At 43.5% G+C, this 18120-nt stretch overlaps 1 protein-coding gene across 1 annotated transcript in view; it reads left to right on the top strand.

The window, feature by feature from the left end:
* Nucleotides 1–1245: 1245 nt before the first annotated feature.
* Nucleotides 1246–18120, top strand: part of LOC135207106 (ankyrin-1-like) — a 44795-nt gene continuing 27920 nt past the window's right edge. The window contains exons 1-2 of the mRNA XM_064238708.1: nt 1246–1407; nt 12423–12543. Of these exons, the coding sequence (XP_064094778.1) occupies nt 1256–1407; nt 12423–12543 (273 nt within the window). The 5' untranslated portion in view covers nt 1246–1255. The remainder of the gene's footprint in view (nt 1408–12422; nt 12544–18120) is intronic.

Raw genomic sequence — 18120 nt, 5'->3', positions numbered from 1 at the left:
TATCTTTGTGGGCATTTAAAGTCTTCTCACCGAGGGGGTTGATAAATACAGCCTTGATGATCTTTGTCTGTTTGAAACTAGACTCCCTAAACAATTTTTGTACCTTTTATTAATTGCTGGAGTGTGGGTTTATGGTCGTGTGTGTACCTAATTTTGGAAAATGGTTCCCCTGTTACAAAGAACCTGCAGTGCCTCCACAGTTTCGAAGTGGGATTTCAACATAGTAGCTATTGAGGGCATAACATGTCCTTTTATACTATCTGAATCTGTAATTGCTGTGAGATCTCAATCATGAGATACATAGCTGTCATGGTCAGTGGACATGGCTCTGTGACCAATAATCCTTTATGTGGCTTTTACTTCATTTGGTTATATAGTTTATAGTAAGTGATGATGCTATATCCTGTTGGTTATGTTGTTGTAGAAGAGTTTGGATATGTGTCTAACTGCTTATAGATACAGTTCTCCACAAGGAGGCTACTATAACTGGTGTTTGTTAGTAGCTGTCTGATCCTGTCAAGAGCAGATTATTTTCATTAGGAGATACGATGTGGTTATCTGAGATCATGACGGAGTATCATATACTCCCTATCCCCCATGTAGTATACTGGGTTTTGCCTAGCTTCTCTTTGATTACGTAATCATTTCCCCTTTCATGATCGACAGTTGTTAGTCTACTTCTTCTATTCATGTATTTACCCTTGCTTCATTTCTCATTATTCCATCTTCTTTGTCCTCTCAACCATCATTTCCTCATTCACACAAAATCTTTCATTTTTATTTGTTAATTTAGTCAAGTAACTTGACCATCATGCATTTAAGACAGTTTTTTCCCATCTCGGTCTATTCCTCCAACTGCTCATCATTTACATATTGTTCATTAAAAAAAGATAAAATTCAATTTCTTAATTTCTCTTGCAAGTCTAATGGTCAAAACTGATTGTAGAAAGTCAATGTTTATTTTTATGCAACAAGGTCTTTATTTATCTTAGTTGTTTGAGCTTTAGGTTGGCTACATATCCCCTTCAGTATTTTTATGGTGTAAAATGGCTTTCCTTCATGCCTTGGAGTTTTTTTGCTTGATACCAATTTCTTGTATTTCTATAACATTCTTTTGGAATTTTACAAGAATTAGACTGCATGCTTATTTCTTCCTTTTTGTAGAGGCTTGGACCAAGTAAGGCCATTAGGGTAAGTGGCTTCTAATTTATATTAACCAACCTATATATTTTGGTTTCAGATTGGTCAGCAGTTAATGCCAAGTGTAGAATCAGGAGATTCAGAAGTGTTACAGCAATGGCTAGAATGGGGAGCAAGTCCAGATACCAAAGGCAACCTCCACTGGTCCATCCTTCATCATGCTTGTGCTAGGGGTCAGCTGAACATTGCATCCCTTCTCATAGAAAGGTAAGTAGATACAGTGTCATTGATTCAGTGACCATTGCAAACGTTTTCAAAAGTTAATTTTTTATGAATGTAAAATGTATTTCTAAAGCATTGAAATTGTACTGACTTTTTCTGAATCATAAGCATTTCAATCCCTTTTCTAGTCTTCTAGGTCCTATTTCTAAGCTCTCTTATACATACTATGTTGAATTTAAGTAAGTAGCCAGAAAAATTGTCTTGCTTTGGCAGAAGGGCTCTTCTCATGTGATTCTGGTCCACTGCTGCGGGCTCTCTCCTTCTTCTCTCCTTCCCTTTCCCTCCCCGTTCACATAGGGGAGAATTCACTACACACTCCTGGTGCTTCAGCAATGGAGACTTTGCATGGGGGAGAGAAGACCGGTCTCAATCTCTCGAGGGTTTCTTCCATTTTCTCCAGGGTGGAGCATTCCCCTCCCCCCTGGTCAGAGGGAGGTAGCCACTAAAATTCCATCTTTCTCAGGTGTAGGGGAGATTGGGAGGGCCTTTCAAGATCTGAGGAACCTCTGGCCTTTCCTAGGTCTTCCAGGAGAATCATCGGTGAAGGGCTTCATCTCACACCCTAGTGCTACCAACCAACCCCGTCTCTACAGTATCAGTAACTGAGACTACGGTATCAGTTATGGGATCTAAGGTTGCCATGACTACCGTCATCGTGTCTTCAGTTATCCATCCGATCCCATCAACATCGACGTACCCACGATGTCTCCTGATGATAATGATCTAGAAGAATTAATAAAAAGGTACAAAAGAGATGTGAAGTCAATGAAGAGCCCCCTTTCACTTTCGATATCACCATTGCCTTCATCTCCATCTACTTTCACCTCCCCCCTTCTTCTGACGGTCCCGTTAGGTGGAAAGACCCGAAAAGGACGAAGGCAGTAAAACCCCTTCTTCTGAGGGTCCTATTAGGTGGACAGACCTGAGGGGGAGAAGGGTGGCGGATCTGGTCTGTGAAAAGGCCCATTGACCTTCTCATGATACATGATATGTCTTCTTGTACAGAAGATACCTTTACAACAATCCCCTGCACAGGGAACCCCTGTCTTGGGTGTTGCCTGATATCCAAGGCGTGGAATGCAACTGTTCTCTGTCCCAGGACAGGTGACCTGGGTCTCGGACTTCTCTGGACATCCAGTATGCCTACCCCCTGTCTCAGAAATAAATGAAGAATTAAACAAAGATTGGGATAACATTTTCGTAAGTGATGACATAAGGGTAAATACGGAGATATTATATAAAATATTAGAGAAAATAGTGGATAAATATATACCGAAGAAGAAAAGTAAACATCAGTCATGCATACCAAGAGACAGAAGGATCTTGCTCCAGAAAATCAGAAAGTGGAAAAAAGGTCTTGCAAAAGAAAAAAATGCATGGAAAGTTATAGAACTAAAAAGTAAGATAGAAAATGCAGAACAAAAGATTATACAATCAAAAGAAAATGAAAAACGGGACTTGGAAGAAAAAACCCTAATAAATATTCAAGCAAAACCCCAAACTATTATACTCATACGCGAAAAGATGAATAAAAGAAGAATAGAAATAGGCCCTCTAAGAATTGAAGGGAGATTAACGAATGAAAAAAAGGAAAAAGGAAATTTGCAACATATTGGCAGAACGATATAAGAGAGAATTCACCCCTAGAATAAATAATGAAGATAATGATATAGAAGTAAGGGACGAAAATAGTGAATATTTAGCTGACATAGATATTAATGAAGCTGATATTGTGCAGGCTATTAATGAAATTAAAAATGGAGCTGCAGCAGGGCCTGATGGAGTTCCTGCTATTTTGTTAAAGAGAGTAGTTCATTCTATCGCAGAGCCACTTGCAATATTATTAAGACAAAGTGTAGATACAGGCAAGATTTATGATGAGCACAAATTAGCATATATTACCCCTACTTTCAAAAGTGGATCAAGACTAGAGGCAAGTAATTATAGGCCTGTGAGTCTAACATCACATATTATGAAAGTGTATGAAAGGGTAATGAAGAAAAATATTATGAAACATTTAATAAAAAAAAATTTGTTTAATATAGGACAACATGGTTTCGTACCCGGAAAAAGTACACAACCCAACTGTTAGTCCACCGTGAGAACATATTCAAAAATATGAAAAGCAGAAATGAAACAGATGTGGTTTATCTAGACTTTGCAAAAGCTTTTGACAAGGTAGACCATAATATATTAGCGAAGAAAATTAGAAAACACAATATCGTGGATAAAGTAGGAAGATTGTTAAAAGAATTTTTACACAACAGAAAACAGATAGTTATTGCAAACGATGAGAAATCGGATGAAGCCAAGGTAATATCCGGTGTGCCACAAGGTACGGTGTTAGCTGCAATACTGTTTGTTATTATGGTTGAAGACATAGACAGTAATGTTATGGATTCGGTAGTGAGTAGTTTCGCTGATGACACAAGAATAAGTAGAGAAATTACTTGTGATGAAGATAGGAACGCTCTACAAAGAGACCTTAACAAAGTATATGATTGGGCAGAGGTAAATAGGATGGTATTTAACTCTGATAAATTTGAATCAATAAATTATGGAGACTGAGAAGGAAAGCTATATGCATATAGGGGACCTAATAATGAGACAATCACAAATAAGGAAGCAGTTAAAGACCTTGGTGTGATGATGAACAGGAACATGTTATGCAATGATCAAATAGCAATTCTATTGGCAAAATGTAAAGCAAAAATGGGAATGTTGTTAATGCACTTCAAAACAAGAAAAGCTGAACACATGATTATGCTTTATAAAACATATGTTCGTAGTCCACTTGAATATTGCAATATGATATGGTACCCACACTATCAAAAGGATATTGCACAAATGAGAGTGTACAAAGGTCCCTTTACGCTAGAATAGAAGAAGTTAAGGACCTTGACTACTGGGAAAGACTACAATCCTTAAAATTATATAGTCTAGAAAGGAGAAGAGAACGCTACATGATAATTCAGGCATGGAAACAGATAGAAGGAATAGCAGAAAACATCATGGAACTAAAAATATCAGAAAGAGCAAGCAGAGGTAGATTAACAGTGCCCAAAACTATACCAGGAAAAATAAGGAAAGCACACAGGACATTAATCCACTATGCACCAGCATCAATAATGCAGCGTCTATTCAATGCGTTGCCAGCTCATCTGAGGAATATATCAGGAGTGAGCGTAGATGTGTTTAAGAATAAGCTCGACAAATATCTAAACTGCATCCCAGACCATCCAAGATTGGAAGATGCAAAATATACCGGAAGATGTACTAGCAACTCTCTGGTAGACATTAGAGGTGCCTCACACTGAGGGACCTGGGGCAACCCGAACAAAATGTAAGGTAAGGTAAGGTCAGGACAGGGGACCCAAGTCTTGAGTGTCTCTGGACATCTGAGGCTCAGAAGCAGTGTGCCTGGGTTGCAGCTCCAATACCAGACACTAGGCATCCCTAATGCCTTGTATAGGTCCTTCTTCTGTACAGCACTCCAAGGTTCCGACCTGGAGGCTCAATCTTATCACAGTAGAAAAATCGTTCGGGGGCAGCCCCGTGCCCCTGGCTGATCCTCACATATGGGTCTCTACAACCCATGCCTCCTAAAGGTTGCTACCCTTTGGCTTCATTGGATGTGCGCTGCTACAATAAGCGTTCAGGGTCTGTGAACCCAGACACGGACTATAGAGAGTGGGTGTGCAGTGTGCAAACATTGCCCCAACCCCGATTCCCCAACCCAGGATGCAGTTCCTACAAGCCGCCCCTTAGATAGTCAGAGGATCAGGTCCCAAGTAGGCAATTCCAACCCTAGGGTTTGCACATCAGATTTACTGCTAATAGAGGCCTTGGCCTCTAGGACAAGTCCTGCACTTTGTTAGGACAAACCAATCTCTCGCCCTACAGGGATGACCGTTCTCCCTGGGGCAGATCTTACTCATGTTTGTGAGCAAATCTACTCTCTTCGGGATAACTCCTGCATGCTTTCGTGAGGGTGTGCATCCTCTTCCAGGGACAGCCTCTGTTTACCTTCGCATGGCAGGAGTTCTCCCAGACCTGTAAAATGATTGTCATTTCAGTATGACTGTTGCTCACAGCTTTCCTCTCCTGCCGAGGCTTCAGTCTCTGGCAGGTCAACATGGGTGCCAGGCCTCTCTCACATGTTCCTTCGACCTCCTTGTGCTATGCGAGAAACCATGGGAGGGATCATGGGGGTTCTAGTGGAGGTCTCTCACCTGTGGAGAAGGCAACTTGGGAGGAACATGACTAGGAAGGAACAAAGGGTCCTCTTCCCAAGGACACAGATACTCCCAAGCTGCAGAAATCTGACATAGAGATTGTTAAATTGATTTGTCAGTATAACAGCCTCGTTGATGAGACCTTGGCTGGCAATGGGATTGTTCCTTCGGGCCTCAAAGCCCTGGTCAGGCCAGAAGGGAATCCATACTTTTAATAGGATTGCCATGGTCAAAGCTTGCAGAATCAGTTCCGGGTCCAGTGAATTCTCTCGTCTCCCGAAGAGAGCTCAGTATGAGCCAGCCACTCATTTAAGCTGCTTCCTCCATCACCCCATCGTCAAAAGAAGTTTTGTAAACCTTCAGAGAGGTAAATCCCAACTGGACAGATCGACCCAGACTTGGTTCATCTTGGTCCAGGTCTGTTATTGGCGCAACTCTGAGCAGAAAACATCTCCCTTTTCATCAGGAGTCAGCAACTTTGGAAACAACTGCTATGGCAACAACATTCCAAGCAGTCTCTTTGATTGATCATTGGTCTACAACAGTCTCTAAGGTTATCACTTCCTCTCCTTCACTCCCCAACGAAGGAATTGCTAACTTTAATAGACTGTTCTTGTCTGGTGGTAAGACTTTTACTTGCTTGGTCCAGTTTGTGAGTCTCGAAACGGACTTAACTCTGAGAAACAGATGAAGGGCCGATGACAGCGACCACTTCGTTCACCACCCAGTGACAAAGACTGCTGCGCCTTCACATGCCAGTGCAGCCTGATTCTCTGGTCAGGCTGGTCCTTTGTCTGGTCCCATGAAACCACAAAATCCTAGGGCCCCTCACAAAAATTCCTAGCCTTCTTTAGCACCCTTTTAAGAAGGGTGCAGTCCAGCAGCCCTTTCGTTCCTCTGCCAACCTGGGCAAGGGAGGTAGGGGGAAGAAGAAGGGAGGAGGACGCTAAGGGCGCCATTCACCTCCACATGCTGCCACAGGTTGAGGGGAAATGCTTGTCAAGCCATTGGGTAACATAGCAGTGACACGGAGTGAAATCCTGGGTAGTGAATATCTTTCGAGAAGGATATTTACTTCCCTTCAAATCTCATACACCCCTCACCAATCTACCGGTCCGTTTACAGACATGTTCCTGGCTCATCAAAGGAGCAAGGTAAAGACAATGCTGGAGAAGGGGAGTGTAGAAATTGTGACTGACCAGTCTCCAGGATTTTACAGCAGGATCATCCAAGTGGAGAAAACATTAGGGGGGTGGAGACCAGTCATAGACCTGTCAGTCTTGAATTGATTCGTTTGGCAGACTCGATTCAAAATGGAAACAACTCAGTCAGTGCTGGGAGCTGTCAGGGAGTCTGATTTTATGCTTATGGTGGATCTGCAGGGTGCATATTTCCAGATACCAATCTATCAGTCCTCTCGCAATTACCTCTGCTTTATCTTCAATGGGATGGTGTATCAATTAAAGGATCTTTGCTTCGGATTATCAACTGCTCCACAGGTGTTCACGAGAATGTTCATCCTTGTTTCAACTTGGGTTCATTCACATGGGTTACATCTTTTGAGGTATCTCAACGATTGGCTAGTCCAGGCAAGCTCTCACTTGAAGTTGCTTCAGAACAGAGGTCGTCTCCTCGAGTTTTGTGGCAGCCTAGGCATTGCAATAAATCTTGAGAAGTCAGATTTCATACCCGAACAGAGGATAAAATACTTGGGCATGCTGATAGATTTGGCAGAAATGAGCCTTTCCTTCAGACTCTTGAATCTGTAAGTTCAAGGAGACAGTGCAGTTATTTTTGTCCCAGCAGGAATAACCAGCTCGAATGTGGCAAATCGTTCTCAGTCACCTGTCGGCTTTGGAGAAGCTGGTCCCTCATGGGCGACTTCACCTCTGCTCCCTCCAGTGGAGGATGAGGGAGTTCTGGTCTCAAGCAAGGGATCTGCTGTCCCTTCCCATTCTTCTCTCGAGAGAAGTGAGACAGGACTTAGGCTGGTGGCTAGATGACAGGAACCTCGTAATAAGAGTCCCAACTTCACACTCCCCCTCCCAAGATATTTCTGTTTTCAGATGCCTCGAGGGAGTGATGGGTAGCATGCCTGGAGGACTTGTTGATTTCAGGTGTGTGGAATTGGAATGACAACCACTTGCGTATCAGCATCCTAGAACTCAAGGCAGCCTTCCTGATTCTCCAGGAATTCCAGGATCAAGTAATGAGGCATTCTGTGTTACTAATGAGCGACAATACTACTGTAGTGGCATATGTCATAAAGCAAAGGGGACTAGTGTCTTGCCAACTTCATCATTTGACGGTGCAAGTGCACAAGTGGGCAATACCACACTCAGTGGATTTGTCAGCCATATATATCCCAGGCAAAAGAATGTAGTTTGCATACAAACTCAGCTGTGAAGGTCAGATGATAGGGACAGAATGGTCCTTACACCCAGACGTTGTGGAAAGATTGTTCAGTCTTTTGGGAAGACGGGTAATAGATCTCTTTACAAGTCGACACAACAGGAAGTTGCCAGTGTTTTGCTCAGTCGTTCCAGATTCCTGGGCTGCAGCAGAGGATGCCTTTCAACATCCATGGGACAATATCGACACACACTTTTCCTCCATCCTGTCTTATTTTGTCAAGATCAAACAGGGTAATGATCACTGCATATCTCAGAATGACCCTGGTGGCACCCAAATGGCCACATGCCAGACCTGCGTGGCTCTGCTATTCAAGGCATGAGAGAAATCCTCCCGTGGCACAGCCATCTCTGCCAACCTCACATAGAGAGGTCACCAGTCCATAGAGCCCCTATTCTTTCATGCCTGGAGACTACCTAAGGTCTCCTACAAACGAGGCTTTCTCACCAAACAGCATTGGAGATGTCTGGATATCTGTGGAAATCCTTTGTGGATGTCTACCATGGGAAATGGGCCATCTTCTGAGGTTGGTGTCGTGAAAGGGATTTCTTTCTGGTCGGAGCTACTGTCCAGCAGGTAGCAAAACTTGTTCTAGTCTCCTTCGCAAAGAGAAGCACTTCTGTTTCAGCAATTAAGGGCTATAGAGCTGCCCTGGGCATGGTCCTATGCCTAAAGGACATAGATCTCTCTTCCTCTTGGGAGATCTGTAGTCTTGCCCTCCCAGGGAACTCAGGCCCCCTGAGTGGGATGTGACTCTCGTCCCTTGGAGCTTTACTATTCCACCTTACGAGCTTCTATGAGAGATGTCAGACAGGGATCTGACTCTCAAGACTTTATTTCAATTTGCCCTGTTACCAGCAGATAGAGTAGGCAAACTTCATGCTTTTTCTTATAATGTTAAACACTCAAGGGGATGGGAATCTATTTTGCTCAAATTTATCCTAGAATTTGTGGCAAAGATTCAGAATCCAATGGTCCCTGACACCAGATTTGAGTCCTTTTTGATCCTTCCCTAGCAGACTTTTTAGGTAATGCGCGAGAAGAGATGTTACTATATCCAGTTTGAGTGTTGCAGTGCTATCTTAAAAGGACTCGGCAACTCAGGCCTGAGTGTTAACGACTTTTTGTTAGCACTAGCAAGGCCAAGAAAGAGGTGTCCAAGAACACAATATCTCTTTGGCTTCATGAAATCATCAAACAGGTATATGCAATGCAAACGAGGAGGACTCTATTATGTTTTGGCCCAGAGCTCACAAAGTTAGAGGCATTGTCCCCTCCCTCACATTCAAGAAGAATCACTCGGTATATCAGGTGCTGAGAGCAGGAGTGTGACTACATCAGACAACTTTCACCTCCTTCTATTTGAGGGGCATTGGTCATAGGTCCTTGGATACTTTTTCCTTGGGTCCTATGGTGGCTGCTCAACAAGTTGTGTAGCTCATCCAGTTCCCATAGCGGGACAGGTAGTATCTGTTCTAAGATGTACGGTAATAAAAGTGAAAGTGTGTGTGTGTGACTGGCCTCCCTCCTTTTTCCTCCTTGTACCTTCCTCTCGCGGCACACAGAGGATAGGATCCTAGACCATCATACACTGGATGGACACAGATGCAGGTGAGTGGTCACCCTTTCTATTTATCCATGGTTATGATCTAATAGAAGGAAATCCTACCCTCTCTCAAGCAATGGGAGAGAGGGAAAGATAATAAAAATAACCTATTGCTTATTGTAGATTTACTGTCTCTGACACAATGTTCTTCATAGCCTTTTTGGAGTAATGTTGCTTTCAGACTCATTACTTTGAAAAGCCCAGAAGTCTGACAGCTGAACACAGCTTTTTGCTCCTCTGATCAGAGGCATGTCACTGATTCATATGCTCAGCATTGCACAACCAGGAAAATGTCCTACGTGGGGCAAACCTCCAGTCAGTTAGGAAGGCTACTCATTCGTTACTTTTACAATTTTTTATATTACTATAATTGTTCCATCATTTGCGTTATGATATCCTCAATACATTCCAGCCTTGATTCTCAGCATTTTGCTGTCACAGTTTTCCAGAATGTCTTCTATTTACTCAGTAGTGTAAGATGAATTTTTCTGTTTAATAATGGGCTGCTGTTAGGTATTGACCAGCAATCATCCAACATCACTTCTTATCAAATCTGATGCTGTAAAGTCCTGTATGTTGGCTAGGGAAAGGCACTGTCACACAGGCAAAATATTTCTGCATCTTTTACTGCCTGGCCATTGATAGTCACCAAAATGTCTCCATTTTGTAAAAAAGGAGGAATTGTTTACAACTGAACATAGAGCATTGACATTTATTATTTTCATCATTAAGTTGTATTATTATTATCATCTCTTTCGAAAAAGTAGGTAGTGTTTGAGGCTTGGTTTATCTCTTTCTGGTGTCATAATTATGTAATAACTAATTATTTTGGGAAGATTTACTCTGTTGTAAGGAACAATTGATTACATTTTTGTTTGGATGTCAAGCTTGGTCAGCATCTAGCAGTTTTTATTACCTAGTTCATTTTAAGTGTTATCAGTGTGCATCTGAAGAAAGTATTAGATTTTAAGTGTTAATGAATGAAACTTTAATGATGCACTGTATTTGTCTGTAGATTATTATTATTATTATTATATTATTATTATTTTATTATTATTATTTTTTTTTTTTTTTTTTTTTTTTTTTTAACTCTATCACAGTCCTCCAATTCGACTGGGTGGTATTTATAGTGTGGGTTCCGGGTTGCATCCTGCCTCCTTAGGAGTCCATCACTATTCTTACTATGTGTGCCGTTTCTAGGATCACACTCTTCTGCATGAGTCCTGGAGCTACTTCAGCCTCTAGTTTTCTAGATTCCTTTTCAGGGATATTTGGGGATCGTTGCCTAGTGCTCCTATGATTATGGGTACGATTTTTCCACTGGCATATCCCATATCCTTCTTATTTCTATTTTCAGATCTTGATACTATCCATTTTTTCCCTCTCTTTCTCTTCAACTCTGGTGTCCCATGGTATTGCGACATCAATGAGTGATACTTTTTCTTGACTTTGTCAATCAACGTCAAAGTCTGGTCTGTTTGCACGTATCACCCTATCCGTTCTGATACCATTAGTCCCCAGAGGATCTTTGCGTGATCGTTTCTTTCACTCCGTCAGGTGGTGCTCGTACCACTTATTACTGCAAGTAGCTGATGTTTCTTGCACAGGCTCCAGTGGAGGGCTTTTGCCACTGAATCATGCCTATTTTGTACTGGTTCTGTGCAAGTGCCGAGCATTCACTTGCTATGTGGTTTATGGTTTCATTTTTCATATTGCACTTCCTACATATGGGAGAGATGTTATTTCCATCTATCGTTCTTTGAACATATCTGGTTCTTAGGGCCTGATCTTGTGCCGCTGTTATCATTCCTTCGTTTCCTTCTTTAGCTCTCCCCTCTGTAGCCATTGCCAATTGTCATCGCTGGCTAGTTCTTTAGTCTGTCTCATGTATTGTCCGTGCATTGGTTTGTTGTGCCAGTCTCGTTCTGTCTGTCTTTCTCCTTGTCTCTGTATATTTCTGGGTCTTCGTCTACTTTTATTAGTCCTTTTCTTATGCACTCTTTAGCCACTTGTCTTCACTGGTTTTCAGATACTGACCCCCCCCAGTGCTCTGTTCTCAATGTTGACGCAGTCCTCTATACTTTAGTAGTCCTCTCCCTCCTTCCTTTCGTGTTATGTATAGTCTGTCCGTATTTGCTCTTGGGTGTAGTGCTTTGTGTATTGTCATATGTTTCCTGGTTTTCTGATCTATACTGCGGAGTTCTGCCTTCGTCCATTCCACTATTCCTGCGCTGTATCTGATTACTGGCACTGCCCATGTGTTTATGGCTTTTATCATATTTCCGGCGTTGAGTTTTGACTTGAGTATCGCCTTGAGTCTCTGCATATATTCTTTCCTGATCGTGTCCTTCATCTCTTGGTGTTTTATATCCCCTCCTTCCATTATTCCCAGGTATTTGTATCCTGTCTCATCTATGTGTTTGATGTTGCTCCCCATCTGGTTAGCTTTATCCCTTCAGTTTATCGTTTACTTTGCCTTTGCCTTTTTGTATGTTGACTAAGGCGCAATTTTTCTATTCCAAACTCCATCCTGATGTCCCAGATACAATCCTTACAGTCTGGATTAGGGTATCTATTTCCTTGATGCTCTTACCATACAGCTTGATATTATTATTATTATTATTATTATTATTATTATTATTATTATTATTATTATTATCATCATCATCTACCATACTGATAAAATGACAGACTTTCAAACTAATATTAATGTTACTTGCCTTTCCAACATTTTCCTTTGGTTACAGGGGCGCAGATGTCAACATTGAAGATAGCAATAAGACAACGCCTTTACATTCTGCTTGCTTCCATGGTCATTCCCGCATTGCCAGTCTCCTCATTGACAGCAACGCGAATGTAAATGCTCAGGTTAGGATGTCTGTTTCACTGTTTCACCTAGTTTAAATTTGAACACACACATTTTGTTAAGCCACAAATAGCCCATAAAGGGATTTTGAGAAAGGAAAAATCTATTTCTGGGGGAAGACCTGTGTCGCCCAGTGAAATGTTCTTATAGCACTCATTTCTAGGCATAAATAAATGCTAAATATACCAGAGAAAAAGCCATATGGAATGCCAGAGTTACTACCTCTGGCTCGCTCACCCTTAAAGGGTGTTGGTATAGCATCAGGGGCGAGTGGAAGCCACTATCACAGATACTTCACTAAATAGATCTCTCCTCTCTCAAATCCCCCTCTGCAGAGGTGCCGTTACAACAGCTACCTTCCGCTCGCTACTACTACTGCCTCTGCCAAGAACGCCATTCCTGAAATATGCACCCAAGCTTGGGCCAGCTAAAGGGTGGGGAAATGAAAAAGAGAGGGATGGGTTCACTCTGGGAAACACAGGTCTTCCCCCAGAAATAGATTTTTCCTTTGTCAAAATCCCTTTTCTGGGCTCAACCTGTGTCGCCCAGTGAAATAGTAACAGAGAATTGGCCATACAAGCTTGGAAATAGAATGTAAACAAAAAACTTTATATGAAAGGAAAAATAAAAATTCCTTATCATTATTGTTTTAATAATCCAAGTTAAGGATAGCAAAATACAATTGGTAAATGACATCTAATATGACCAAATCCATACCATCACCAGGAAAAATACAACAGGTAATGAACATAAAACAAACAAATTAATGAACTATACAAGTACAGGAGTGGTTGATAAGCAATCCAGTCCCGGAACAAAAGGCAAAAAGCAGGGATTACAAGCGAGGCAGGTAGGTGAGAGGGAGTACCAAAAGGTAATTAATAGCACAAACAATGATAATAATAATATACAAATTTACAATTACATAACTAGGCTGTATCAGGGGAGACAATGTTCCCTGCAGCCACTGCTGAATATTTAAGGGCCTCTAGAGACTTCAGATGGTGGCGTTTAAATACTGTCGGAGATTTCCAACCCGTATATTTTTTAAGATCATCGAAGTTCATGTGATGAAAATAATTAACTTAGGTAGCCACTGCTCGGATATCATGGACATGAGGAACTGAATCCGGATTGGCTTGTTTAATAAAATAAAGAATTTGTTGTCTGATGGCCTTCAAGGAAATGGTTCCACCATTCTCTCTAATAAAAAGAGGACCTGAAGACTTTTTAGAAGTTCTGCCCAGATAAGATTTTAATGTAATAATAGGACATAATGATGGGTCCTGTGGAAGAGGGACAATCTTCCACGGAGACCATCTGTTCTGTGGGTCTTCATTCTTTGCTAAGAATTTCCGATCTGGAGAGAGCAGAACTTCTGACGGGAGGAAATCAATATGATTTGGTTCTCTAGAGAGAGCCGACAGTTCAGATATTATGGCACCTGAGGCCAGACTCATTAGAAATAATGTTTTCCTGAGAAGGGTTATATATGAGCATGATTCATTATCAGTATCTGAAGCCAACCTGAGTACGTCATTTAAAAACCAGGAGACCGTGTGAGGACGGTTTACCGGTCTCAGACGAGCACATGCTCTAGGGATAGACGAGAAGTACGAATCTGTTAAATCAATATTAAAGCCAAACTGAAATATTTTCCTTAAGGCAGATTTAGTCGTAGTAATGGTACTAGCAGCTAGGCCTTTTTCGAACAGTTCTAAAAAATGAAATTGTCAGATTCGTAGTCATCGTCCGAACATCTGATCCTTTTAGAAAGATGGCTAACTTCCTTACTGCCGAATCTTGCTGTCTGAGTGTCGATTCTTTTTTGTCTGACGCCACGAACAGAGTGTTTAGAGGGTCAATATTAGCATCCTTTTGTGCCGCAAACTTCATGAAGTCCATAAAGTTAGGGCATTCAGAATCCTTGAGGAAGCTGACACAGTCTGAGTTTGTACCACCTGAGTCAGCTTTGGGTTTGGAATCCGTCTGGGACGGAGTTTCAACTCTAGTAGAAGAGGAAACCAATTGCTCTTCGGCCAGTTGGGTGCTACCAGTGCTATCTGTCCTTTGAAAGATCTGAGTTTGTGTAGAACTTTCATCAAGAGGTTTATTGGCAGAAATAGGTAAATCTTCTGCCAATTGTTCCAGTCTATGGACATCACATCTGTGGCATGAGCCAGAGGATCCAAATTGGGAGCCACATAACACAGAAGTTTGTGGTTGGACTCCATGGCAAATAGGTCTACCTGAAGGCCCGGAATTTGTGGGCAAATCCCATTGAATGACTTTGCGTCCAAGGACCACTCCGACTCCAGCGGAGTTGTTCTGGACAGTGAGTCTGCAATGACATTTCGTACTCCTGCCAGGTGAGTAGCTGACAGGTGCCAATGATGTTTCATTGCCAACAAAAAGATTGCTATCATCACCTGATTTATGTGGTTCGATTTGGAGCCTCCTCTGTTTATGCAGTAAACTATCACTGCACTGTCCAAGACTAGTCTGATATGAATATTCCTGGCCGGAGCTAGTCGTTTCAGGGTCAGGAAAATGGCCATTGCTTCTAGTACATTGATATGGAACTGGCGGAATGCTGTCGACCATGTTCCTTGAACCTTCTTGTACTGAGAATGGCCCCCCCCCCATCCGCTCAGAGAGGCGTCCGTGTGGACTACTAGAGACGGCGGGGGAAATTGTAGCGGCACTGACTTGGAAAGACTTGGCTCTCGTCCATGGACGAAGTCTTTTCCTTTGTATCGGCGGAATCAGGGAGATTTTGTCTCTGAGCCTGCTGTTGGCTCTTTTCCGCCATACCCGATTGATGTCCTTCAGTCTGGCTTTCAACAGAACATCTGTTATCGAAGCAAACTGAAGTGAACCTAAGACTCTTTCTTGGGTACGACGAGAAGCCCGTTTGTTCTTGAGGAATTGTCTCGTAGCTTTCACTATCTCTCTGCACTTGTTCGGCGGAAGAGATAGTTTGTGTGCGGTTAGGTCCCATTGAATTCCCAACCATTGAAAGCGAGACGCCGGAATGAGACGGGACTTTTTCTTGTTTATCTGGAATCCCAGATACTCTAGAAATTTCATTACTTTGGCTGTTGCCCTGCAACATTCCTTGTTGTTGGTTGCCCAAATGAGCCAGTCGTCTAGGTAAGCTACTAGCATCACCCCCTGAGCTCTTAGTTCCTGCACTACTGTCTCTCCTAGCTTGGTGAATATTCTGGGCGCTATATTGTGCCCGAATGGCATGACTCTGAATGAGTAAGCCTGTTTTCCTAGTCTGAAGCCTAGGTAGGGAGAGAAGTTTCTTGCTATCGGGACGTGATAGCAAGCGTCTGTAAGATCGATAGAGGTGGTGACGACCCCACGGGGAAGTAATGTCCGCACCTGCGAGACGGTTAGCATGCGGAACTTGTCACATTGAATGTATGAGTGAGATGGGACAAGTCCAGAATCACTCTTCTTTGTCTGAGTCCTTCTTTGGTACACTGAACAAACGTCCTTGAAATTTCAGGTGACTGACTTTCTTTATTGCCTTCTTTGAAGAAGGTCTTTGGGATAGTCTAGAAGGTCTGTCGTTGGAATTTGGTGGAAGCTGACTGGTGTAGGAGGCCCTTTTATCCATCTCCACCCCAGACCTTTTGATACGATACTGTGGGCCCACGAACTGAAGGTCCAGTGGTCCCGGAAGAGGTACAGTCTCCCGCTTACCTGGAGAGGCTCATTGACTGGGTGAGGTCTTACTTCCTCTGCTCCTCTGAAACCTCTGCCTCTGGAGAGAGCTCTGGAACTAGCTTTGTGCCGGTAAGCTCCTCTTGCTCTGCTACCCCTTGCATGCCTGTTATAGCCTTGAAACGCCCCTTGTGCTTCAAACGAAGCGTTGAAGGCCGGGGACGTCACGAAAGTAGCCGAACTCGAGGACTGTTGAGTTGGCTGACTCTGTAGCAGTACAAATTGTTGTCGAAGGTTGACCAAGCTGGGAGACGGGAACTGCTTGCACCACCGTCTGTGTCTGAGAGGTCTGGAAGGGCTGATACTTCCTGGCCTTCTTCCTACCCTTGGCTTGCGGTCCGGAGGTCTCAAACTTCCTTTTGGAGGGAAGGCCCCAGCGGACACAAAGGTTCTGGTTAGCCATAGCCGCCTCACTGATGACGCTGTTAACCACGTCATCAGGAAAGAGGTTGGGTCCCCAGATCGATGCCTTAATAAGCTTATTAGGCTCATGTCTGATGGAAGCATTGGCAAGGACATGCTTCCTGCAGTTCCGCCTAGCAACCACAAAGTCATACAGGTCACCCTGGAAAGTCTGCAGCAGCGACTTTGTTAGGACCCGGAATAGAGGTTCCTCAGCGTAGACAGAGGGCGTCAACTCTGAAGTAGTAACCGAGTTGATCGACCTACTCAGTCTACACTTTGCCTCAAACTCTGCCTTTACCATGGCATCCGGAATTCTGGGTAACCGTTCACTAAATTGTGTGGAAGCACACTCCGGATTGAGCTTGCTCACTGTGAACGTTTCCGGAGCGCCCACCCAGCACTCCAAATCTCCGGGAAAGAGCAGAGAGGTAGGCTCTGTCTCTCGAAGCTGAGGCATTGGCTTCTCCTCCATTCCGGCCTGCAGAGTTAACTCTTCGATCTTAGATGTGCAAGGGGTCGGGATGTTATCCCCCACCACGAACATGGTGTAGCAACCCTTGTGTGGCGTCAACTTGGTGTTGACGCAATCCCATTTTGAAAGGGTGCAGACCCATGCCGACTGTGCCTGATCCCTAGGATAGATCACAGTCTCCTTTGGGACCCTGTCTACCTTGACAAACGCTTCCTCGGCTAACCGAGCGTAGCATGGGAAAGGAAATTATAGGTCTGCCGGGAAGAACTCGTAATCTTCCACGGGACGGGTTCCGCAGCCTTCAATTGTCAGCATGCCATCCGAAAAGGGAGTATGCAGCGCCAACCGCCATGGGTTGTTGTCCTCGAATGGCAGGAGCTTAGATGTATCCGGCACAATAAAGGACTGCTGTGTGTCTCCGGACTGGATAAGTCCGGCCAGCAAGCTCTCCTGAGTCTGTAGGCTCTGAGCCAGAGACAGGATGTACTGCCCCAATGTCTCTAAACCCGAGGCGAGCTGAGAGGACATCGATTGGAAGCTCGAGTCAACAATACTGCCCATCTTCTCCATCAGGGTCGAAGCCGGACTCCGTCGGTCTGGCTTTAGAACCCTTAGCTCTCGACCCCTTAGGTGGGGGAGTAGCTTTTGCCAAAGAAGCCAAAGGCTTGGGGGCCAATGACGACCTGGCTGAGCCCGCCGGAGAAGGCTTAGCTGGTCTGGCAGCCTTTGGCAGGGACTTCTTTTTCAGGGTTTTCACCTTGGGGATCACAGAACCAGACCTATCCCCAAGGATCATGGACTTCGAGAAGCCCTGAAAGGAAGAGGAAGAAAGAGTTGGGCTAAAAGCAAGTGTTTTAGATCTAAAGACACCTGCCTCACTTACCTCCCTACCCCTTTCCTGTGAGTCGAGGATCATTGGCTCGCGATGCAGACTGATGGCCGCCACCTCCTCCGTCACCTCCTCGCA

Source organism: Macrobrachium nipponense, chromosome 32, assembly GCF_015104395.2.
Source record: "Macrobrachium nipponense isolate FS-2020 chromosome 32, ASM1510439v2, whole genome shotgun sequence".
NCBI classification, from domain to species: domain Eukaryota; kingdom Metazoa; phylum Arthropoda; class Malacostraca; order Decapoda; family Palaemonidae; genus Macrobrachium; species Macrobrachium nipponense.
Note: the sequence above shows the minus strand (reverse complement) of the source record. Positions and strands in the feature narration are given on the sequence as shown.